Source organism: Rhinatrema bivittatum, chromosome 3, assembly GCF_901001135.1.
Source record: "Rhinatrema bivittatum chromosome 3, aRhiBiv1.1, whole genome shotgun sequence".
In the NCBI taxonomy this organism is placed as follows: domain Eukaryota; kingdom Metazoa; phylum Chordata; class Amphibia; order Gymnophiona; family Rhinatrematidae; genus Rhinatrema; species Rhinatrema bivittatum.
In genome coordinates this window covers 214,092,692-214,110,489 of record NC_042617.1, presented here as the reverse complement: position 1 = coordinate 214,110,489, position 17,798 = coordinate 214,092,692, and the positions used below count along the sequence as shown (strand labels likewise).

At 46.3% G+C, this 17,798-nt stretch overlaps 1 protein-coding gene across 1 annotated transcript in view; it reads right to left on the bottom strand.

Moving 5' to 3' along the window:
* The window catches only part of LOC115088727 (E3 ubiquitin-protein ligase TRIM39-like), a 100,190-nt gene that overhangs the window by 73,856 nt on the left and 8,536 nt on the right, over window positions 1-17,798 (bottom strand). The window contains exon 2 of the mRNA XM_029596969.1: window positions 2,234-2,329. Coding sequence (XP_029452829.1) covers window positions 2,234-2,329 — 96 coding nt within the window. The remainder of the gene's footprint in view (window positions 1-2,233; window positions 2,330-17,798) is intronic.

Sequence of the window (17,798 nt, the reverse complement as noted above, 5' to 3'; positions counted from 1 at the left end):
TTGGCAAGTACCCAAAAACTAAGTCTATTTCATGTTACCGTTGCTAGTAATAGCAGTGGCTATTTTCTAAGTCAACTTAATTAATAGCAGGTAATGACTTCTCCTCCAAGAACTTATCCAGTCCTTTTTTAAACACAGCTATATTAACTGCACTAACCACATTCTCTGGCAACAAATTCCAGAGTGTAATTGTGCGCTGAGTGAAAAAGAACTTTCTCCGATTAGTTTTAAATGTGCCACATGCTAACTTCATGGAGTGCCCCCTCGTCTTTCTATTATCTGAAAGAGTAAATAACCGATTCACATCTACCCGTTCTAGACCTCTCATGATTTTAAACACCTCTATCATATCCCCCCTCAGCCGTCTCTTCTCCAAGCTGAAAAGTCCTACCCTCTATAGTCTTTCATCATAGGGGAGTTGTTCCATTCCCCTTATCATTTTGGTTGCCCTTCTCTGTACCTTCTCCATCACAATTATATCTTTTTTTAGATGCGTCGACCAGAATTGTACACAGTATTCAAGGTGCGGTCTCACCATGGAGCGATACAGAGGCATTATGACATTTTCCGTTTTATTCACCATTCCCTTTCTAATAATTCCCAACATTCTGTTTGCTTTTTTGACTGCCGCAGCACACTCAACCGACAATTTCAATGTGTTATTCACTATGACGCCTAGATCTCTTTCTTGAGTGGTAAAACCTAATATGGAACATAACATTGTGTAACTATAGCGTGGGTTATTTTTCCCTATATGCATCACTTTGCACTTATCCACATTAAATTTCATTTGCCATTTCGATGCCCAATTTTCCAGTCTCACAAGATCTTCCTGCAATTTATCACAATCTGCTTGTGATTTAACTACTCTGAATAATTTTGTATCATCTGCAAATTTGATTACCTCACTTGTCGTATTTCTTTCCAGATCATTTATAAATATATTGAAAAGTAAGGGTCCCAATACAGATCCCTGAGGCACTCCACTGCCCACTCCCTTCCACTGAGAAAACTGTCCGTTTAATCCTACTCTCTGTTTCCTGTCATTTAGCCAGTTTGTAATCCACGAAAGGATATCACCAACTATCCCATGAGTTTTAACTTTTCCTAGAAGCCTCTCATGAGGAACTTTGTCAAACGCCTTCTGAAAATCCAAGTACACTACATCTACCGGTTCACCTTTATCCACAAGTCTCGTTGAATATACCGAGCTAAAGTTATCCAGGCAAGTTTACCCAGATAGATATGTTTAAATCTGCCTGGCTATATCCTGCATATAGCCAGTTGGTCTAAGCTTATTCAGATAAACTGCTTCAGTGATAAACAAAAGAATCCCTTTTGAGCCAGTAGGTCTGATCTCCTATTACCGCCCCCCTCCAAAAGAATGTGAATAAGTTGAGGGCCTGAGGCCCCCTCCACCTATTTAAAAAAAAAAAAAATCCCCTCCTAACTCCCACTTGAAAACCTGTGAAACCCCACAAAAACTTCAAAGGCTGCCACTCCTAGTAGCATCCAGTACAGCTCTGATAGAAAACCTGATAGTATAAGCTGGTGCTGTCAGACACCACCGTGAGCAGTACAATCATAGCACGCTCTTGTTGGCCTTTCAGTTTTCGGGCCACTTGTAAGTGTGATATGAGGGTTGCGATAGGGGTTATGGGTGGGCACAGTTAGGAAGAGGCTTGTAGCTGGTCTGGGTTTTTGAAATTGGGATGGGAAAGGGGAGTCTCGGGTCACTATGACCTACAACTTATTGACATTCTTTTGCGGGTATTTGGGAGTAAAATCAGGCACTTTGTCCTAATCTTATTATTTATTTATTTTACAGGGAGGGGGGATGAGCCCAGCCTGCTCACCCAAGGGGTTTCTTTTTTTGTCACTTAACTGGCTATATGTTGAATATGCTAATTAAGGTTAAAGCTATCCATGTATAAGTATGCAGATAACTTTAGGCTTGTTTTGATCAAGCTACCCTTAGCTCAACAGCACTGATATTCCAGGCTAAGTTTACGTCTTGCTCCTAGAAAACCCCAACACTGCCTCTTTTTTTATCCAGCTAAGTATTAGTTAGGTAATGATTAACCCTGCTAAAAAACGTAACCTGTTAAGAGGGGGGACTTATTTAAACCCTAGATTTGTCCAGCTAAGACTAGAACTTCACTGGACAAACCCTTTGAAGGTTGACCTCACCAGTCCTACAGAATCCTGCTATGAGAAAGACATAGACACCTACCTTCAGCAGTTCAGCTTTCATCTGTTCACTGGATTTATATATCAAAATTTCATCCAGCTGTTTTCTTAGCAAGTCCATGTGAAATTTAATTTTTTCCTGAAATATTACACACATTTATTTCAGAATTCCAATATTAATTTGCATTTATGAGATTTAAATATTTTATTTCTTTAAAAAAGTTTCTAGACCACTTCCCTAACGCACTAGTCACTCAAAGCAAACAGCAATAAAAATCACAAATTTATAAATTTTGCTTTCCTCATTTCTTATAGCTCAGCTATGTGTGTAGCCTGATTTTAAGCCAGTTCTATAATTTTAGGGTTGTCACCTCAAGCTGCATAACCCAAATTGGCCACTCCACTGCAGCTTTTGTCCCATTTCAAGTATGGCTTGCCACATCAGAGTTCCCTAGAAACAAGGAAGAAAACAGGCTGAACAACAAGCAAATGCTTGCTATGGAGTTAAACCCTCACTATATCTGTCTGTCAAGTGAACCTTGAAAAAGGTGTCAAATAAATTTCAGCAAAGGCTGCAATTAAAAAACCCACAATGCATTGGAAGGCAAAGGAAACAAGCAGAAAAGGTTACAAGTCTTCCACCTTTTGTTATAGCGACTGGGGCGTAGGGATGCTCTCTCAGGAGCAGGGCTGGACCACAAGGCAGAAGCTGAATCTATCTTCTGCTTATCCAGGGCCCCCCCATCCCCCCTCTGCAGGGTGCTGGGGGCCAGTAGGGTATGTTGGCTGAATATCATGGCTAAAGCTGGGTTGGTCTTCAGCCTAGCCAGCCTCCTTCCCTGCAGGTTGGGCCTTTGGGTTCTGGAGGCCAACAGGACTTAACTGAAACAGGTAAGGATGGACTATAGGTTGCGGAAAGATTGGACTGGCAGCTGAGGCAAGAACAAAATAGAGGCTGAGCCAAGAAAGGACTGGAGACCAAGATTGAATGCCAGGGAAGTACAGGGCTGGATGTAAGGGATGGATATGAAGGCAGGATGAAGCTAGGACAGGACAAGACACAGACAAGGACAGACAGATAACACAGAAGGCCAAAAGGCCACAGAGCTAGGCAAGAGGCCTGAAGGCCACAGGGCTAGGCAAGGTCACAAGGCAAGGCTGAGAGCAAGAAGGCTCTAAGGCTACAAGGCAAGAGAAGGCAAGGCAGGAAGGCCCATAGCCCATAAGGCAAGGAACCGAGGCCAGGACAAAGAGCTAAGAGTAACTCAATGAACCAGTGAGGAGGTTCTGGCAAGGCAGGCCTAAATAGAGCTAGTGCTGGATGTGGTGCAGGCAGAAAGAAGGAGCCTAGCAAGTTCTGGAAGCCAAGCCTGCTGAGGACTCCTAATGAAAAGAAGGCTGCACACAGTCTGATTCAGGTTGGTCACTGAAAAGCTGGTTCTGATGTCTGAGAGTAGAGTCCATAAGAGTCCTCTGCTTGGGAGGAGGTGTCATAGTAGGAAGCAGCAAAGTAGGATGAGGCTGCATGGCAGGCAACATCCTAATATCTTTAACATTAGCACTTGAGAACTCAATTGCAAGTTCTTAGAAAAAGGCATGTGTGGTGTCCATGAAGCCTATTATATTATTACAGCACATAATCTTCCTGAAACTGTGCCACTGAGAAAGAAGATAACTTTAAAGCACGCGTGCATGCGCCTGTATATGCATGTATATAGACATGTACACTCATGCTCATGTATTTTATATTATGCACTCATATGTGCATGCATGATATAAAATATGCATAAATCTATCCTACAACATTGTAAAATATATAAGAACATGCCATACTGGGTCCATCAAGGCCATCCTGTTTCCAGCAGTGGCCAATCCAGGCCACAAGAACCTGGCAAGTACCCAAAAACTAAGTCTATTCCATGTTACCGTTGTTAGTAATAGCAGTGGCTATTTTCTAAGTCAACTTAATTAATAGCAGGTAATGGACTTCTCCTCCAAGATCTTATCCAATCCTTTTTTAAACACAGATATACTAACTGCACTACCCATATCCTTTGGCAACAAATTCCAGAGTTTAATTGTGCGTTGAGTGGAAAAGAACTTTCTCCGATTAGTTTTAAATGTGCCACATGCTAACTTCATGGAGTGCCCCCTAGTCTTTCTATTATCTGAAAGAGTAAATAACCGATTCACATCTACCCGTTTTAGACCTTCCTCGTGGGTAGTACGCAAAGGGGCAGATTTTTAAAAAGTATGCGCGCGCGTACTTTTTTCGCGCAAACAAGAGTATGCCGGATTTTAATAGATACGCGAGTAGCCGTGCGTATCTTTTAAAATCCGGGGTCGGCGCGCACAGGGGGTGAACATTTATGCACCTTGCATGCGCCGAGCCCTGTGCGTGCTGCCCGTTCCCGCCGAGGCTGCTCCGAAATTGGAGCAGCCTTGGAGGGAACTTTCCTTCCGCCTCCCCCCACCTTCCCCTTCCTTCCCCTACCTAACCAACCCCCAGCCCTATCTAAACCCCCCCATACCTTTATTATAAAAGTTATGCCTGCCTGAGGCAGGTGTAACTCGTGCACTTCGGCCAGCTGCCGGCGCGCGATTCCCCGGCCCAGGAGCAGTTTCGGAGTCCTCGGCCACGCCCCCGAAACGCCCCCGGCCGGAACCACGCCCGTGGCCCTGCCCCCAGATGATGCGCCGCCGCAACATGCCCCCGACACGTCCCCAGGAAAGCCCCGGGACTTGCGTGCGCTGCCGAGCCTATGCAACATAGGCTCGGCGCGCGCAGGGAGTGGAAGGGGCAGCTTTTCGGGGGTTACGCGCGTATGCTACGTGCGTGCCCCTTTGAAAATCTGCCCCAAAGTGTTTGCATGGGTTCCATCAGAGATTACATTACAACTATTACAATTCGGCTAGTTCGCACAATACATTTTAAGAAAGATTGGATCTAGACAAAGAAATGCAAGGGATAGGCAGGGAGGTCAATTGACCCTCTAAGCTTGTCTTTCCTAATAGTAGTGGAGTGAAGAAGTGGACTAGTAGTTAGAGCAGCAGGCTATGAACTAGGAAAGCCAGGGTTCAAATCCCAATGATTCTCCTTGTGACCTTGGGCAAGTCATTCTACCCTCAATTGCTTCGTCTATAAACTTAGGGGCAGATTTTAAAAGCCCTACGCGCATCGAGCCTATTTTGCATAGGCCCGGCAACGTGCGCAAGCCCCAGCTACGTCCCGGGGCTTTGTGAAAGAGGCGGGGAGGGGTGGGACCGAGGCCTTCGGCACAGCAGCCGTGCTGGGGGATCGCGCGCCAGCACTTGGCCGGCGCGCGATCCCCCAGTTGCGCCTGCCCAGAGGCCGGCGCAACTTCCAAAATAAAGGTTGGGGGGTTAGATAGGGCTGGGGGGCGGAGAAGGTGGGGGGGGGGGGGGGGGCGGAAGGAAAGTTCCCTCCAAGGCTGCTCCGATTTCGGAGCAGCCTTGGAGGGAACAGGGAAAGCCATCGGGGCTCCCCTAGGGCTTGGCGTGCACCCCCTTGCGCACGCCAACCCCGGATTTTATAACATGCGTGCGGCTGCGCGCGCATGTTATAAAATCAGGCGTAGATACTAAAATCTGGCCCTTAGATTGTGAGCCCTCTTGGGATAGGGAAATACTTTCAGTACCTCAAAGTAATCTACTTTGAAATGCCAAAAAGCAAAATATAAATCAAATAAATAAATAGCAATGTGACTCCCCTCTTAGGCAGAGCTACCTTTAGCAGGGAAGTCAATCAAGGCAATAGTCTGAGTCTCAAAGCCCGCAAACTGGGTCTCTTGTATGTCCCATGAGACTCCAGGCCTAGTCTGTGACCCTTCCCATCTACAAAACCAGTACTTCTGGTAATAGCTTGAGGAAGTGAGTCCTGTCAGCTTCATGTATTTTCTGTGTAGCAGCAGAACAGAGACATGCATACAGGAGTATGCAGAGAGCAACCACCCTGGTCTGCCTCCTTCCTACAAGTTTCCTCTCTAAACAGGAAGCGTATGCCACAGGGTAGAGAGAAGCCAATGCTTACAACAAAAAGTCACATATCTTAGCCTGTTCCATATTGGCACAGGCAAAATGTGATGGAACTGATAGCTGTGCTGCTCTAGTTTCTGGGTCATGTTTTAACATCAAGACTCAGGGGAAGAGGGTGATCCATGATCCCCAGTGAGAGAATGGATGAAGAGAGGAAGAATTAGCATGACAGTGAGTGAGAGGAAGGGAGGAGAGAGAGAAAAGGAAAGTTAATGGAGAAAAGGGAGCATGAGAGTTAGAGATAGGCAGGGGACATAGCAGGGAAATTGAGTTAGAGGGTATGCATGAGCAGAGGCAAAATTTTTATTTTGATCCATTAAAATTCATTACTTAGGTCACCTCCATTCATTTCAAACATAAAAAATGTTTATTAGTTTTATGGATGGAACGTAATTTTGTTGTTTTGTTTTTATCTTGATGTTTGGCACTTGAACTAATTTTATTGTTTGTACGTTATTAATTTATATTGTGCCATGTGAACCGTTGTGAAGGAATTGTTCCAAATGACGGTATATAAACCTCACTAAATAAATAAATTAAATAAATAAATACATTTGCTTTCCAATTGAAACTTTTGTCACAATCAGAAGACAACAATGGTATCATCAGTATGGCTTTTCTTGTAATTTGTAAGGTTTGCTTTAAGAAAGCTTATCCCATATTCTGTAGCTGAAGACAGTCTCTTCCCCTTGATGATTTTCTGGCGTTTTATTAGTTCTCTCTTTCTTCTTAAATCTTTCTGTCACAGAGTGTGGAGCCCTTGACATAGCCTAGCAGACGAACCTTCTAGGCCCACACTGAAAGCAGGCAGACTCACTCTGACTGAGACAAAGTCTTAGGCTTCACCTGTACCCGCCTCTTCCTCCACAGGTTGAGCCCTTGGGTTCTGAGACCGTCAGAACTTAGGCAAGAGTTCAGAAAAGAGCAAGTAGTGAGAGTCGTGGTCCATGTAATGGTTGGGGCAGGCAAAGATCAGGTAGCATCAGTATCCAGGCAATGGTTAGGGCAGGCAGAAATCAGGCGGCATCAATATCCAGGCTATGGTCGGCACAAGAAAGCACTCTCGAGGGCATACAGGAACAGGAATACAGCAAGGGAGGAGGGGCCGGAACAAGGTGAAGGCTGGAAGGGCTGGAACAAGGCAGAGACCAAAGAAACAAGAACGAGACAAAAGGCAGGGCAAGCTGGAACAGGACTAATGCAGGACAAGAGGGAACAAGGCACTGGGAGGACAAGCAACACACATTGCAAGCACTGCAGGGGACCTGTTGCTCAGGTGCTGGGTGGTGGAACTGAGCTTCCAGAGCTGGGGTGACTTCATCAGTCAGTGTCCACAGGTAATGCTGGCTGCATAGTCTATAAAAGTGCTATAGGACACATAGGTGTTTTCAACCAAGCCCTAGGATGCAGCATGCTGCAGGAAGCCTTGTAGGGAGTGTCTTAAGGTAAGGGACGTAACAGCCCCCCCTCCTCTAAGCCCCTTTCCCAAGCCCTTGAGTCTGGGCTAGTGGGGAAAGAGTTGGTGAAAATCTGCAGTCAGACGGGGGCTTGGACTTATGAAGCAAGTTCCCAGGTGTTCTCCTCAGGTCCAAAGCCCTTCCATGAAAGGAGATAGAAGAGCTTCCCTGGATGCATTTAGAATTCAGAATTGCCTGTACCTCATATTTGGTGTCCATCTCGGAAATTGCTTCAGTGGGTTTAGGTACCGAAGCCAGGACAGCAGTAATGGCTTCAATAAGGAAATGTGAGAGTAGGAAGCAACTGTAGTTGGTCTTTCTTGGCGGACGATTGAAAAAGGTCTGATGAATCTGGGAGAGAACTTCATGGATGGCATCTTTAGAAGGAGATTCCGTGTTTAGAGCCACTCCTTCTCACCCAGTTTGAAGTGCAGCGCCAGATGGCATTTCTTATTAGCATGTTTTTTGTACCTCTCTGCAGCAGAGACAAGATGCTGCCTGGTCTTCTGCCAAAGCTCATCGAGGTCTTGGGCAAGAGAGTTGGCTGGCAGTCAAGTAACAGACAGGGGCACCGAGAGTGGAATTCTCAGGTGCTGACAATAGACTATGTAAAACAGTGATGAACCTGTGGATTCACCAGCTTGTTTACTGCAGCAAAATTCAGCCCATGGCAGTAATGAGGCCCAGTTGTCTTGTCGGTTACTGAGGTGTGCCCTTAGAAATGCTTTGAGAATTTGATTAGTCCTATCAGCTTGCCTATGGAGAACTAAAAACCTGGTAGTGAACTGGACTCCACAGTCTGAGACTATGTGCTCCAGTAGGCCATGGAGGCAGAACACTTGGTGAAAAAAGAGGTGGGTCAACTCTGGAGTCGATGATAGTCCAGCAAGAGGCACAAAGTGGGCCATTTTTGAGAACCAGTCCGTCACAAATCAGATAACCATACAGCTGCTGGAGAGAGGAAGGTCGGTAATGAAATCCATGGCATGAGTCTAGGGTTTGTCAGGGACTGGCATTGGCTATAACAGATCCCAGGGACGGACATAAGAAAGTTTATTGACTGTGAGTTAGGGCAGGATTCAACTTATTGGCAGATGTCCTGAGATATGTAAGGCCACTAGTAGTGGTGAGTGAGCAATTCCAAAGTCTTCTTGACACCGGGGAGGCCGGCTAGGCGGAAGTCATATGCCTACTGGAGAACTTTTTCCTCTAAGTCGCTTGTGAATGACTGTCTTGCCGGGTGGTACAGTGGTCACAGCGGCCGCTACAATTTGGGCTGGATCAATAATCTGACAAGGTGGTTCTTGAGAACTGATGACCTCAAAAGACTGGAAGAGAGCATCCAGATGCTTGATCTTCTCTGCCTTTAAGGATCTGGGTGTTGCAACCAGGAAGCTCCTAAGAAGCCAGCTTGAGTTGTTCGAAGGCTTGGTTCACCAAGTCCAATCGATTCCTTGTATCTGCGCCCTTCTCAGTAAGCGATGTGAAAGTGGCTGCTAAAGTGGACTAATTACATATAGATTGCTGTTCATAATTTGTGATACCAAGGAATCTTTGTAGAGCCCTGAGCTCCACTGGCCGAGGCCAGTCCTATATCGCCTTCAGCTTCTCAGGGTCCACACGAAGGCCATTTTGGGAAACTATATATCCCAGGAAGGGTAACTCCTTTTGCACGAATGTGTATTTTTCTAGTTTGGAATACAGATGGTTCTCCCAGAGTCTCTGCAGCACTGTTTTCACATGCATCTAATGCTGGGGAAATATTGGGAGAAGATAAGAATATTGTTGAGGCAGACTAGCACACATGACTGGAAAAGATCCCAAAAATTCTCATTTATCATGTGCTGAAATACTGCTGGGGCATTGCACAGGCCAAATTGCTTCATTAAATATTCATAATGTGTATCTCAAATATTAAAAGCTGTTTTCCATTCATTGCCTTATTGAATATGAATCAGACTGTAGATGCCCTGAAGGTCCAATTAAGTGAAAATCTTCGCCATTTTCTCATTGAAGTATGCAGACATGTCTTGGGTCTCTGGAATGGATAATAGATATAAACAGCTTCTAGGAAAGTCTTGTCAGGGATGAGGTCAATTTTACAGTTGTAAGACCTATATGGCAGCAGAGTCTCTGTCTGCTTCCTACTGAAGATGTCAGCGTATGCAGCATATTGTGGTGGAAGTCCTGGAAAGTCAGATACCAAAGTTTGGGCAACAGGCATGGTTGGAGAAACCATAGAGAGGCACTTCTGAGGGCACCAAGGTCTCCAGCAGGAGATTTCCAGTGCCTGCCAATCAATGGTGAGGTTGAGCTTGATCAGCTATGGTAGACCCAGGATAACTGGATACACACTGCCTTAGGGAGAATGAAGAGGAAGAGCTGTTCCTGATATAAGGCTCCGATCTGTAGGGTCAGCAGAGTAGTCATCTTAGTCAGGAGACTAGTAAGAGGTTTTCCATAGTTAAAAGATACCCTCACTAATGGAACCGCCAGTAGATTATGATGACGTACCAAGGACTCTTCTATGAAATTTCCTGTGGCTCCTGAATCCAGGAAAGCTTTGGCCATGATGTCAACATTGTTCACCATGAGGTGGATGGCAACTGTCATCTGAGAAGAAGGTGAAGTATGGCCTAGGGTTGCCTCTCCAGGAATTTCCCAAGACATTGAATAGTGACGTGCGCCTGGTCGGCACAATAAAGATAGAGGTTAAGCTACCAGGTCCTCTGTTTTTCCTCTTCAGATAATCAGTCTTTCCCAGGCTCTTCAAAAGTGGAAGCGGAAGGGACTTCTTTAGTGAAGACCACTAATGGACGCTGAAACCTGGGTTCAAGCTTTAAATGCTGTCGGAAGGATTCCTTCTCTCTAGACCGTTCTTGGAACCAGACATAATTCAAATGGAGAGGACAATGAGGTCCTCAAGGCCTGCCAGAAAGTCCCTACTGGCTAGTTCCTTTCAGCAAGGCCTTGCCAAAAGGTGGTGATCAAACTCTCCTCATTCCAGCGCAACTCAGAGGCGAAGGTCCAGAAATGGATGGCATAGCCCCCAGCCATTCTTGTGCCTTGCTTGAGGCAGAGTAGCTCTGAAGCAGCTGAGGAGGCATGGCCTGGCTCATTGAAGATATGCCAAAAGTGTTTCAGGAATTCCTCTAGGTTCCCCATGAGTTGGTCATTCCTCTCTCACAGGGGGGTGGGGGGATGCACAAGCTAAGGCTAACCCAGCCAAAAAGGATATATGTTACCTTAGTCTGATCAGAAGGAAAGTTGATGGCTTGCAGTTCAAAATGCATTAAGCATTGGATGATGAATCCTCTACAGATTTTAGAGTCCCTGTCATACCTGGGTGGAGGTGTCAGATGTGGCATAGGTCTAGGAACATGGACTGGTACTGACGGAGGTGGCATGGCAGGTGCCGGTGGCAGTTGCTGGGCCTGCATGGCATCCATGCGAATGGCAAGACCTTGAAGCAAACCAGCTGTTACCAGCGAGCTGCCTCACTCACCCCAGGATGCTGCCATTTCACTGCGACACCATACTTCACAGTGCAAGTGCCATTGCTCCCAAGCATGCACATGAGTGCACATGCATTAGTCTCCACCTGGGTCAAGGGACACCATGGTGGAAAAAACATTTCGGTGCTTCTGGTGCCTGTAGAAGCCCTGGATCCTGGCCTCAGCAACAGGTCTCCTGGAGTTCTTCGGCCTGTGCCCCGGTGTTCCTGCTTCTGTTCCTGTGTTTTCACTTTGCAGTGTCCTTGCCTCATCTTGTTCATCTTGCCCTGGTCTTGGTCTTTATTTTGTTCTCCTTGGCCTACCTTCTTGGATTCTGACCTCTGCTTGGACTTTGACTTCTGGATTGCCGTCTGGACCCAACACCTGCTTGGACCTGACCTCGCCTTGCCTGCTGCCTGCCATGTCCTCTGGCTCATCTTCTGTATCTGCTGTCTCCGTCTGCCCTGACCGTTGCCTGGCTTTGGATTCCATTATTTGGCTTGCCCTAGGGACCCACATAAGTACTGCCAGTCACCAGAACCAAGGGCTCAACCTATAGAGAAAATAATTGGTATAGGTGAAGCTCCAGTTGACCTGTCTCTGGGCTCATCCGCCAGCTGTCAATGTGGACCTAGTGGGCTTGTTCCCTGGGCTGCATGAACCACACCACAGCACCAAGGGTCTACCATTACCAAGAGTGTAACACCAGCTATTTGATTAAGCTGCTCTTGCTGCTGCTGGAACTCAGTAGCTAATCTGGATATGGCTTTAGTGTTTACGCTTTAGTGTTTATGCTTTAGTGTTTACAATTATAGATTACTGTAACTTCTTATATTTAGGTCTCCCTCAAACAACATTAAGACCGCTTCAAATTTTACAGAATTCAGCGGCTAGAGTTTTAACAGGAATAAACAAAAGAGAACATATTGCTCCTGTGCTTTTGTAGCACTTCATTGGCTGCCGACTGATGCAAGAGTCAAATATAAAACACTTTGTTTGATTCATAAAGCAATTTATGCCGAACAGATTGACTGGCTGAATGCAATGTTACGTATACACACCCCCCCCCCCCCCAACATAATTTACGTTCTGCTAGTAAAGGACTCCTTGTTGTTCCCTCCGTGGCAAGTGCCAAATTAACAACTGTCAGAGAAAGAGCTGTCTCGTTGGCGGGTCCAAAACTATGAAATTCTATGCCACCCAAATTGAGGCTACAAAGAGATATGAAACTGTTTAAAAAGGCTCTAAAAACGTGGCTTTTTAATCAAGCTTTTGATACAGAATTGAGCAAGTGATTTTATTTTCATTTTAATTATTTTTTTCTTTATTTTCTTTTATTTTAAGTGATTTTTACTTTATGAACTAATTCCTTTTATTTCAATTTTATTTTATGACTAAGTTGTATTTAAATTGTATAATTTGATTTAAGTAATATGTCTGTTTTTTAGATTTTGTACAAATGTATATAAAACTGAATAAATACATCGGTATATAAAACTGAATAAATAAATAAATAATAAATAATAAATGGCCTGAGCTGAGGGTGAGTCCACCAAGCTCATGGCCTCAGCAATCTGTCACAGAGTATGAGCCCTTGACTGTGGGTGATATAGCCTAGCAGGCAAACCAATTAGGCCAACACCAACAGCAGGCAGACTCACTCTGACTGGGACAAGGTATTAGGTTTCACCTTACTAGCCTCTTCCCCTGCAGGTTGAGCCCTTGGGTTCTGAGGCTGGCAGGACTTAGGCAAGAGTCTAGAGAAAAGTAGTGAAAGTCGTGAGCTAGGCAGAGGTCAGGGCAGGCAGAGATCAAGCGGCATAGGTGTACAGGCAATGGTAGAGATCAAGCAGCATCAGTATCCAGGCAGTGGTCAGAGCAGGCAAAAATCAGGTGGTGTCAATATCAAGGTTTTGTTCAGGCACAAGAGAGCAATCTGAAGAGCTGGAATGGAGAAAAGCAGGGTGAGTTGGAAAAAGGTGACGGCAGGAAGGGCTGCAGCAAGACAGAGGCTGAAAAGCAGGGACGATGCAAAAGGCAGGGCGAGCAGGAACAAGGCACGAGAAAGCAACATGCACTGCAAGCATGGCAGAGGACCTGTTGCTGAGGTGTTGAGTGATGGAACTGAGCTTCCTTATGTACTAGAGCTGGGAAGACATCATCAGTCAGTGGCCACAGGAAATGCTGGTTACATGATGTATAAAAGGGCTACAGAAGTGCAAGTGGTTTCAACCAGGCCCTAGGATGCAGCACGCTGAAGGAAGCTAGATTACCTGGAGGTAAGGGGCATTACACCTTTCCCACAGAATGTGTACAAGGTTTCTCAGGACAGTTTTTCCAAATGGGTTTGTATTGTGCATATCTTGACAGGAATTAACATGTTTTCTGTTATGTCCGCATGTCTTCATTCTTACTAAAGGTTCTGTTATAGTTTGTATATTATCTGTCTTCAGTATCAGATCTCTGCTGTGATTTCAGAGAGTTACATGATCCCTGATAAATATCACACATACATATCTTTCTTCTGTTGTATGATTTATCTGCTCTTCCCCTGTGTGTATAATATTACTGGCACTTTGTTAATACACTGGAGAATTCTCAGCTGAATTTCATTTGCTTCTATTCTAAGGAGAAATTACGACTTACCTGATAATTTCCTTTTCTTTAATGAAGACCGGTTAATCCACACCAGCGGGTTATGTACCTCTACCAGCAGATGGAGACAGAGCAAAGCTGATGTCATGGTATATATACCCCTGCACCAGCATCAGCCCGCCAGTATTCTATGCAAAAGCCAACTATGAACAACTAAAGAATACATGATCATAACCATCAAGACAACCATTCAAACACTCCGTTAACAGGAAAACATTGTGGTCAGACAAGTGTAATATTACTAATATAGGGACTGGATCTGACACTTACCAGTAATCCCCGGAAACACAGCCATTCAGGAGGACAATAGGCACCTCTATCCGGCAGCCAAGGGTGGGAAGAGGTTTAAAATGCTCCCATACCTCAAGATATGCCGCTTGATACCCAAAGTCCGTAGCAAGCTATATTCCTCCACCTCTCTCTCCCTGCCCAGGGCCAGCAGGGATTGATTGATTCTAGTGAAATCTAAGACCACTTTTGGCCAAAAAGACAGAACAGTTTGCATCTGGACCGATCCCGGAGACACTTGCAGAGATGGTTCCTGGCAATACAGAACCCGCAATCCGGAAACTCTATGTGCAGAACATCTTCCCTTAGCAAGTAACCTCAGGAAGAGGATATGCAGTGGTCGAAAAGTGGGACCCGCCAGAATTCAAGAACCAGATCAACCAGCAATCGCAAGGAGCACGAAGATGCTTCATCCCTTCCAAGGCCGTGCCAAAACCAGATGGGCCAACATGGGTTTACCTTTCACGTGACATCAGAAACAGGTCAGAGCCGCCACCTATACCTTCAAGGTTTTAAAGGCAAAGTCCTTACACGATCCATCCTGCAAAAATCCAAACTGAGCGGGATTTTAACCAAATGAGGATAAACCCCCTCATTCCTCAGACAATCAAAAACATTTGCGAAATGTGAACATAGGCTAAGGAAGTAAATAACTTTCGCACTGGAAGCAAGGTGGAAAACACTGCAGTGAACTACCCACGCTTCCTCAACTGAGCCTTTTTTGTAAGACAAAAATCAAGTCGGATCTTCAAGAAGAACAAACTCCTGCCATAGTAGATCCCTGTGGACCAGAAATCTGAAAGGATACTCTACCAGAAACCTTTGCAGATCTGCACACCACAGCCTCCTTGGCCAATCTGGCACTGCCAGTAGTACCAACCCATGTGTGTCTTAGAAGCTTGCCTTCCGGCCATTCCTGCATGAGAGCATCAATGCCCAAAAACTTCAGATCTCTCCTAGAACTGAAGAAGCGAGGAACCTTCGCATTGAGTGATGTTGCCAGCAAGCCTAGAAACGGGAGGTCTCAGCAGCCCACTATGAGCTAGAATGTTTCACACCATTCGCTTTCTCCTGGATCCACATACTGTCTACTTAGAAAATCGGCTCTAACATTGTCTTTCCCTGCAATATGCAAGGCTGATATCTCCTTGTTATGAATCCGGTACGGATTGTGGTCCCTTGGCCCGAGGCGGAGTTGGCGCTACCTGAGGGGAAGCCCCCACAGGTCCCCACTGTCGGGAGGCAAGGCCAGAGAGACACAGGGTCAGCTGGAACTTCGCCATTACCAGCCACGTTCATCGCAGGTTGAGCATTTGGGTACCAAGGCCGGCTGGTCTTAGGTGGGCCTCTGCGAAGACAAACCATGAGGGCATGGGTGACTGAATGTGAGCGGAGTTCTGTCCCTGACCGGAGGTAGGAGGCAAGAGATATGTCAGTCCGGTCCAGGGGTCAGAGCAGGCGGAGAGAAGCAAGGTGAAATCCGGTCTAAAGATCAGGGGCTGGCGGCGAGAAGCAAGATGAAATCCGGTCCAAGATCAAGAGACTGGGAGATCCATCCAAAGGGAAGAAGGAGAGAGGCTGGATTAGGTAGGCTGAAGGCTGGATTAGGAAAGCTGGATCACGGAGGCTGGAAGCTGGTTCAGACAGGCTGGATCAGGAAGGCTGAATCCCAGAGTGAGGTGACCTGTTGCCAAGTCATCTGATCGATGTCCATTTCAGAGTTATATAGGGCAAGAGCCCTGATGTCATCTGAGGGGGCCCACGGAATCTTCCCGCCGTGGGCCCTTTAAATCCCCTCAGGTGGCGAGCATGCACGCCTAAGGGAAGGGCCAAGAGGAAGGAGCCCCATGTGCTGGCAGGTCTGGGGCGGCCCCAGCGGCGTGGGGGAGACGCCGGCCGCATCGGGAAGAGCTGGGTGCCGTGGCCCGAGAGCCAGTCACTGGAATGGAGCGTCGGAGAGCCGGGGAGGCCGGCCGGGATGGCCCACAGCCGGTGAGTATAACACTCCTAATGATGTACTTTTACCCATTCCATGAGTTGGGCTATTGCCTCTGACACTTGCTGGCCCTTGGTTCCTCCCTGCCAATGTAAGCCACTGAAATAGCATTGTCTGACATTATTTGAACCGTTTGATCCTGCAAGCGATCAACGAATCACAAACAAGACAACCAAACAACACAGGCTTCCGGCCAACTGATGCTCCAGAGGTACTCCTCAGTACTCTAGCACCCCTGCGCTTTCAACTCCTGACAGTAAGCCTCCCAGTCTTGGAGGCTCGTATCCGTTGAGCGTAGTAGCCAGTCTGGTGTTCATAGGGGAAAGCCCCTCATTAGATGACATGCTTGCAACCACCACTACAGCTGGAGGCAGATCTTCACTGTAACTAAAATCGTATCAAGAAATTCCGAGACTGTAGACTCCACTGCATAAGCAGTGTGCGCTGAAGAGGACACAATGTGCCCTTGTCCATGGAACCCTCTCTCGGATGGCTGCCATCACCCTGTGCACATGTACATAAACTACATCACTGGGCATATTGTTTCTGCCAACAGTTGCATCAGCACCATCAGTTCTAAATGCGGACCTCTGACAGGGACACCTGTCCTGCTTCTTATACCTAGATACTCCAGTGTCTGGGATGGCTGCAGATTGTTCTTGGCCAAGTTCACCACACAGCCTAGTTTTTCTGCAGCAGGGAGATCACCCTGTGTGGGGCCTGAAAATTCTCTTTCATAGATTTTGGTTTGAATTAGCTAATCATCAAAGTACGGGTGGCTCAGAATGCCATCCTTTCTCAACACTGCTGCTACCAGCATCATGACCTTAGAGAAGGCTCTGGGCATGGTGTCCAATCCAAAGGGTAGCACTTAAAAAGTGACATTGCCCCAAAACAGTAAAATGCAGAAAACTGTTGATGCTCCAGCCAGAGGGAATATGCAGATACTCCTCTGACACCCCAGAGACTTAATAAACTCCCCCAACTTTAATGTTCTCATCAGCAAGCGTAAGGTTTCCATTTGGGAATGATTCACTTGCAAAGGTCAGTGACTCCCTTGAGATGCCGGGATGGGCGAAAGAATATCAGTCCAAATTATCTTGAGACATGGGCCCTGGTATCACAATCCACAGGCTGAGGAGTCCAGAAACTTACACTCCACTGAGCTGAACATCCCAAGGCAAGCAGAAATTCCAGAATACAGCCATCTCATCACCTCCAGACCTCACTGGCCTTATGTGATCTTGACCCACCTCCACTAAAAGGGAGAGACAGGGGACATCCTAACTCCAGATCCTGGGAGTGGTTCAGCACACCCTGATTGAGGGGTTTCGAGGGGGGCACCGCCAATCGTAGGACTGAACCTACTCAAAGTTCAAGCCCTATGAAAAGTCACTCCTCTGTAGGGTGGAAAACTTTTGAAAACCACCAGAACAATGTACCATGCCGAATGAACATGGCACCTGCATTTAATCCTCTGATAACCGAGGCTCACCCCACTTATTGGCCATTTCTTTTTTTTTTTTTTTACTCTGAAACCAGAGTGATCCTTAAAAGGCCATTTCGTAATACTAGGCTTTAGATTGTCTCAGCACCCATTCATCAGTCACAGCTGATGTTCAATCCTACTTAGCTTATGAGATCAGATGAGATCAGGCTCAT